Consider the following 7,851-nt stretch of genomic DNA (forward strand, 5'->3'; position numbering starts at 1 on the left):
TACGATCTACAAGTTACGATGACAAAGTTTTATTGTTTTCACATCTTGGACATGTGCCTTAACAGGCAAAAAAAGAACCTCATCTCCAGCCTGATTATTTTGTAAAATAAAAACAAAGAAGAGCTGTGTGGTTGTGTGATGGCACGGAACTTGGATTGTCGGTTGAATGCACAGAATGCAAATATTTGTGTTAGACTTGGTGTGTAAGGTTTGAACACAAAAAATTGTCAACGGATATTCTGCATTTTGTTTATTTTTTTTTTTCTTTTTAATTCCTAGTGTGATTAGTTCATAAAACATGGCAGAAAACATAATATTTTGTTTTGAATTTGTCTTCTCAGCCAGAGCAACCCTTGGATTTGATAATGATGTCATCAATATAAATGGAGAGTGCAACTTGATTCACAGCGATGTAAATGTCAAATGGCAACATGTTTTGGCCCAAAACTTAAGGTAAGTGTACACAGTGTATACAAATCTGGATTTTATAGATTTCATCTCAGTGAGGCGCAATGGTGGTCCAGTGGTGAGCACTCTAAGCACTCTTGCAGCATCATGATAGTGATTAATATGAAAAATGGAAAATGTTTGCCTTCTTATCTCATCATTTTGACTTTCTATGTTAATGGTCAAACTTCTGACTTACCTTATACATTAGCATTTTCCTTTTCTTTTCATGATTATCTTTTTATCTCACTGTTTTCTTTTATTGGTGGAAATGGGTTATCATACATGTCAATTTCCAAACAGACATATTCTGTATATTTGCTGTTTTATATATGACACACGTCAGAGACTGCATTTACTTAGATAGGGAAAGTGCTTTTTTACTCAATTATTTCATGGGTCTTGGAAGGATTGGATAGCTATTCAGTCCAAAACAAATTATAATGATGAATGCATTCAAGAAGCCTTTGAGTTGGTGTAAAATCAGGCACCCTATATGCAGATATTGAAAAGGTAAAACTGTATCCGTCTCTCCTAGACATAAGCTTTTCCTTTCTAGTGTGGCTACATCAGCAAGCAGTCAGGGTCAGTCCCATATAATAATGGTAGCTGAGGTTACACTTAAACTAGTTATCATTTTCACTGTCTTTTCATCTATAGTTATTAGATAGCTAGCTAAATTCTTATTTTTACTTAAACTGCAAAATGGCATTATTTTTTCTTATAAATTCTTGTTAGTTAGTTCTTGTCGTGTTTATTGGTGTTTCTGTCGGTTGTATTACCACTATTACCACTCTCTGGACTGGTACCCTGGTTTGCATGTAGCCCAGCAAAATCAAATTGGATTGTTATCAGATTTGGAATCAAGACAATACAGACACGTAGGCCTGTGGAAGTGCATTAAATTGTATCAGCATTTAATCTGGATATGAGAAAATTTAACTGAGAAGTTTAAATATGGCCACAGTCGTTATAGAGATAATTATGGGCAAACAATGACAGGGATTCTAGACTTCTGGTCTCCTAACCAATCTACTGGGGAAGATCTGACTGGTGTTGTAACATGATGCCATTGGCTGAGCAAGATAAATTGACTAATAATAACACAACTGATTTTTCTCAGGATGAAGCGCCAGGCTCTTATGGCTGATTCAAAGTAGGTTTTTTGTTTGTTTGTTTTGTTTTTTAATAAAATTTCTGAATGTATGCATATTTCAACAGTTCTCAAAATAATTCTCACTTTTGGGTTGACCAAAGGTACACAAGAAAATATTTCTACTACCAACTGCTTCTCTGTTTTAAAGGAGGACTCATCATACACTAAATGTTGACATCACTAGCCCAACATTTGTTGATGCAAATTTACGTTTTGCCTCCCGCAAAGATGGCATCACTGCTTCTATGTCTAGTCCATCATCTGGTTTTCTTGGATTGCAATTTCAGCGGAGGTCGCCATCACAGTTATATGGAAAACTGTTCAGTCGCTACCAGGTAAAACAATCTTTAAACTGTTCCTTTTTTTTGCATATTGTTGTCAAAAGCAAAACAAATCATATATATATTGGTATATGTAGAGCCCCTTGAAATTGTTTTAACAATTATTCTTAATTTCTTCCCACAAATTCAGTCTAGTCCTGAAAAGGATATTGATGTTTTCAGTGGCAAAGCCACATTGAGAAACTCTCAGAAGCTGATCATAGAGACAAAATGGAATTGGGACTTTCTCCATGATGTGATTGAAGGCACTAAGGACAGGATTCCTGCTATGACTGATGCTGTGCTCAAGTTCATTAACAAGTACCACATCGCACACTTTGGCTTTGATCTCAACCGTGGCTGCATGAAGCTGAAAAACACAGTTTCCAATGTCATAGAGAGAGCCTATCATGAATTGCCCATGTCTCTTAACACAGTGCTGAATTCAGTCAAACACCTGAGTGGTCGAGGAAAAGACATGTACAGGAAGGTGTCTGACAGCTTGACATCTATGAATGTGCTGGATGTTATTGACAGGTTGGCTCACAATGCTGAAGACAAGGTAAATATCGTGCTAAACGCAGTCTCACAGTTATTGAGTGACACTCATGTTACGCTTCCTGGATCTGAAAAGACGATTTCGATCCAGGAGATGTTAGAGCAAGCTGATCGGACTTTATCGAGAGCAATTGACAGGGCTAGCCGAAGGTTGGCCAACCTACTGAACAATATTTCTAGATTCATCAGGGAAATTAAGTTCACCATACCTGGCACTGATGTTGTTGTGAATGGAAATGAAATCATGGATAAACTTACGTATGTATTTAAGGAGATAAGGGGGTTTCCTTTGCTTCAAACAATGAATGACCTCCCAAAGTTGATTCGTGACAAAGCAGATAATTTCATTACATACCTAAAAGATGAAAATATGGAAATTGCTTCTCAAGTTGATGCCATCTATGAAGATGTTCTGCAGTCTTCAAACCAACATACTGAGGAGGCAAAGAGATATATGGCTGAGTATAAAGACAATGCCAAATTGAAGATTCAAGAGCTTTGTAATGTTTTAAGTGTGGAGCAGGTAAATAACAATACCAAAGAGTTCATTAGTATTTTGCAGTCACATCTTTATGGAGGACTTAATGAAGCCCTAGATCTAATGAGAAGAACATCCCAGAACACAGCACCATACATTTTAGTGGAAAATAACAAGATGGAAATTGAAATTCCTTTGCCGCTCCTTTGAAAGTCTTTCGTTGAATGGCCGTTACATTCCAATCAGTGAATGATTCTCTTGATGTAGTGTTTTCATTATAGATGAAGAAATGTATGTGAGGAAAAACTTTTTTTGATGTCAGTAAAAATGTGTTTAACCCTTTGATGCACAACATGGGTCTAAAGTGACCCAGTGACAGAGGTTTTATCTTCTATATCTTTGCAATTAATTATTTTCATCATTCAGTGTTCCAGGTTTTCCTCAATTAGTTTGTTTTTGATCATCATACATCCTAATTTTTATGTTTTCCTTTATTCATATTTTATTAAAGTCCCTTTTTGTGTCACTACTGTTCTAATGCACAACATGGGTCAAAAATGGCACATATCCATATTTAGCTAAGTAGTTCGCTAAGCTAACTACTTAGTTAACTTCTTTGCTAAGTAGTTAGCTAAGTAGCTTGTTAAGCTAACTACTAAGCTAACTTCTTGGCTAAGTAGTTAGCTTAGCAAGCTACTTAGCCAAGTAGTTAGCCATGTAATAATACAGAACCTTTTTTTTCTTCATAAAGTATGAGAGGAAAAATGTAAATAATGATCTGTTGTTATCAAAAACACAATATTTAAAGAATACTTGAAATATTAAATCATAAAATAAGTTGATATCAAAAGATAGAGCACAGAAACATACAGCAAGCATTAAATAACATGAAGGGAATGAACGAGGGTCATTTTGGACCCATGTTGTGCATCAAAGGGTATAGGTGTCTTAAATTTGATGATTTGGATCATTCTAACCTACCAATGTTTTGTTTTTTCCATGTAACTTACTGTTTGATGACCATACCATACAATATGAAGTACATTTTTTTTAGACTGTCCCTGGCCGGTGTTAGTACTTGGTAATGCACCAAATAGGCTGAATAAAAGAAGAAGAAGAGCTCTGTTTGCTCTTCCACTGACCAGATCTGTGTCCCTTTATGCTTGTCAGGTGGCTCTAAAAATGAGTTGTTCTCTAAGGTTTATGCGTCTGATAATGCTACGTTTCTTTAGTTCAATTTATGACACATTTCAGTGATGTATAGTTTGTGTTTAAATATTATCTGCATTTGTTCAGAGCTAATGAGAATTTAAAATTTAAAATAATTTTGATAATTAAGATGACTGTGTATATGAAACTGATTTTGTCATTTATCTTTTCTGTAAGTCCAATTCATACAGACCCAACAACTTGGCAAAGTTAAAGGGAAGTGGATCATAACTGGATCACGCTTATAAAAGTTATTTAAAGTTTGTTGATATCAGATTGTGTTTGGAAGATATTGACCATTGGAGGTTAAAAAGGGCTTGTCGAACCTGACAATGTAATAAATTCCCGTTAATGTAATAACCCTGTTAATGTAATAAAAACCTGCACTTGAGTGCATTGAAAATGTAATAAAACCTGATAATGTAATAACTTCCCGATAATGTAATAAAGTGCATTTCCCATTAATGTAATACACTTTTTACCAATAATGTAATAAAGTATAACATTAATGGGAAGTTATTACATTATCAGGTTAGCCTTCATTTCACAAGTCCTGATAATGTAATAATTCCCCAATATTGTAATAATGTAACAGCAGACCACCCATTACTTGGGTCCAAGTGGTGATACTGTGTATCAACTCTAGCTCAGAGCTCTAGCGCCACCAACAGGTCAAAGTTGAATGTTTATTAACTTTTGACCCGTTCATCCGTTTTTCACAAATGAGGTATTTTTATTACATTAACGGGGTTATTACATTAACGGGAATTTATTACATTATCAGGTTCTACAGGGCTTGGCGCAGACCATATATAAACTTAATGTCACAGTGGGCCAGTTATAATAAATATAAATGTGGAAAGCAGTTTCAAGAGTTTAACTTCCCTTTGAGTTACATAGTTAATGTGTTTTTATTTGACTAAATCATTTATAGCCATTTTACTGTAGCTATGTATGCATTTTCTTTTTTAAGGGAAATCCAATCCATCTGTCTCCATTGACTTTGTATTGAATGAAGGACCCTCCTCGTCAATCAAAACCAGACTTTTAGTGTTGAACAAACAAGGAAACAATTTATACAGTGCTGATTATTTTGATATTTGTCTAGAGGGGGAGGTTAAATTAGGTGTCACAATATAACCATGAAATATGAAAATAAAATGTATACATCATGTTAAAAATTGCTGTTTTACTATTTTATGTGTACAACATACAACATGAAATATAAATGGCAATACAAATTCTTATTTTGCTACATGTTTCGGTCATCCTGCTATACTGTACATCCACTCTTATGAAAAAATGCATAAAAAACATAAGATCAAAGCAGATCCTGATGAATCCGTCTGATAAGACCAGGTCAGTTGTAAATGTGGAGCTATTGGAACCAGTCAGAGAACAGAAAATATTAAGTTGTCATTAACCTGGTTAAATTAACCTGTTAGATAATGATAGTATTTCATAATATTATGAGTCAGTACTGTGTACACAGTAGGCCAAAAATAGTTGGCTCCTGTCTAAAGTCTTCCTCCTTAGGAGTTCTGTGAAATAGCCACAAGTACACACCGAATGATGCAACACAACTACAAAGCGACAAATCACAAACATGTAACACGACCACAAGGAGGCACAAGATACATAACACATAAAAAATCCATAACAAGGTTTATTTCCTCTCTCTGGTGTTTCCTCCTTTAAACCAGAGACAGCCTGCCTTCAGCCTGCAGTCTGTCAAACCTCCAGCAGGGGGCTCCACCGTCCACTCCTTTATGTCTCAGCACAAAATGAGATGATTCTCACCCTGTTTATTACCTCAGAAACTATTCTGGTGGCAACATTCTGGTCTCAATCTCTAGTTTTAATTCTTCTTCAAGACAATCTGATGTTAGTGTGTAAATAATGCTCCCATTGAGAAGAAAACAGATGATAAAGCAGGGTATGATTTGATTGGCAGGTGGCTGTCATCAGGATGGAAACAGAACAATGCGTATCCATGGCAACATGTACATCTAAACACAACTTTGACCATCGTGTTTTCATCATGTTTTCACATCATCAGAGTTGACGTAAAACTGGAAGCTTCACGCAGCCAAAAACCAACAGTGATGTCACGGTGACTCTGTCCATTATTTATATACAGTCTGCTTTAAACATAGGGCTGATTTCAGTGTGTGGAGGACATAAATAAATAAATAAATGTAGCAAAAAAAGATGTATTCATCATACACACACACACACACACACATTCACCTGCACCTAACATGTCACAATGTATTCTGCACTTCTCAACTGGAATGGGTCAATGTTCTTTACTTAACAGAATGTTAGATAACAGTTTCACAGAACGAGGTATTGCCCAAATAAATAAAACAAACAGCATGTCTGAGAACAGTTATTCCCAGAACAAGACTGCATAGCCAAGAGAAAACTCAATAAATAAATACACAATATTATGAATGTGAAACTGCCAGATCTATTAACATTGTTCTCATTGCAATAAACTCTGCTCCTCCAATGCAACGTCTTAGCCTCTGTGTGTACTTTCAGTAAGTGTACTGAGTTTTGCATCAACAGCTGCTACAACAGTGTGTCCAGGTGATTCACCGTCCCTCACACATCAGCCTGTCCTCTGTCCTCACCTGCACCTTACTGTTGTTGCACTCATTGCTTTATTATTAGCATTATTTCCCGTATGTGTCAAGAGTTTTATTATATCATCAGTATTTGTAGCTCTGAATACTTTATTTAAGGGTTTTGTACCTCTTCGTTTTATTTTGAAATGTCCCTGTGGCTTCAGGTGATATTGATCACGGCAGTTGCATCCAGGTTTTGACAGAAGCACACAGCCCATTGGTAAGCTGCAACTAACTGGGAAATAGCCTGCTAATAATGTGTCGCTGGTTAATATAATGTGTTGTTGATGTTTACCACAGAGTTAGGCAGCTAGCATTGCCGCTAGCTCACGTTAGCATGCTGGAATAACTCCATTGGAATTCTGGGCTAGCGCTTAGCTAGGTCCTGTTAGCATTTAGCTATTAATGTTTGCTGCTAATGTTGGCTGTGTAAAAGCATTGGGTCCACTGTGTTTACTGCAATCACTACTTTAATTCAAAATAAGACATCTGTTGATATAGTTTAAAAGAGTCAATGTTTTGTTTATTGTAAGAAGTAAAAATAGCTATTTAAGTTAGAATTTCATTAATATTATTCTATGTAACCTGATATATTTGGTTTAATCATTTCGGGTTGATGACCTGTGGTAACCTGTGGTCATTTTCTGATAAAATAAAGGAAGGCCAAGGATAACAAGAGTTGAGTTATTGCTTCAGTGTGCTTCCTGTGAAGCCTTCTCGGAGGGCTGAATTTTGAAAATCTGAAAAATTTGGACTAAAATTGGTGCACTGCAATTTCTGTGATGAGCCAGGACCAGAGAGGACAGAGAGTGGAAATTCAAACCCAACACTTGAATTACAGGCAGGCAGTCAATGTGGCAGCCAAAATCAGGCAAGGGGAAGACAAAAAGCAGTTCTTAAAGCTGTCCAATAAAAGTCCAACAAACCTTACAGAAATAATAATTTCACAGAGAACAATCCAAAAATGTGTCAAAATAAAGTTTCAGTAGAACACATACTGGAGAGACATTTCCAAAGGGTAATCCAATATCAAAGTCAAGTAAAATGGGC

General features: G+C 36.0%; 1 protein-coding gene across 2 annotated transcripts in view; it reads left to right on the plus strand.

Annotated features, from left to right (window-relative positions):
- The window catches only part of apoba (apolipoprotein Ba), a 39,026-nt gene extending 33,696 nt beyond the window's left edge, over positions 1-5,330 (plus strand). The window contains exons 26-29 of one of the 2 annotated variants that reach the window (XM_059353049.1): positions 342-453; positions 1,571-1,603; positions 1,752-1,938; positions 2,075-5,330. In XM_059353049.1, the coding sequence (XP_059209032.1) occupies positions 342-453; positions 1,571-1,603; positions 1,752-1,938; positions 2,075-3,169 (1,427 nt within the window). In that variant the 3' untranslated portion in view covers positions 3,170-5,330. Of the gene's footprint in view, positions 1-341; positions 454-1,570; positions 1,604-1,704; positions 1,939-2,074 lie in introns of those variants that run through there. The other variant, XM_059353050.1, reaches the window with a different exon arrangement.
- Positions 5,331-7,851: the final 2,521 nt, after the last annotated feature.

The sequence above is a fragment of the Centropristis striata genome, chromosome 16, assembly GCF_030273125.1.
Source record: "Centropristis striata isolate RG_2023a ecotype Rhode Island chromosome 16, C.striata_1.0, whole genome shotgun sequence".
NCBI lineage: Eukaryota > Metazoa > Chordata > Actinopteri > Perciformes > Serranidae > Centropristis > Centropristis striata.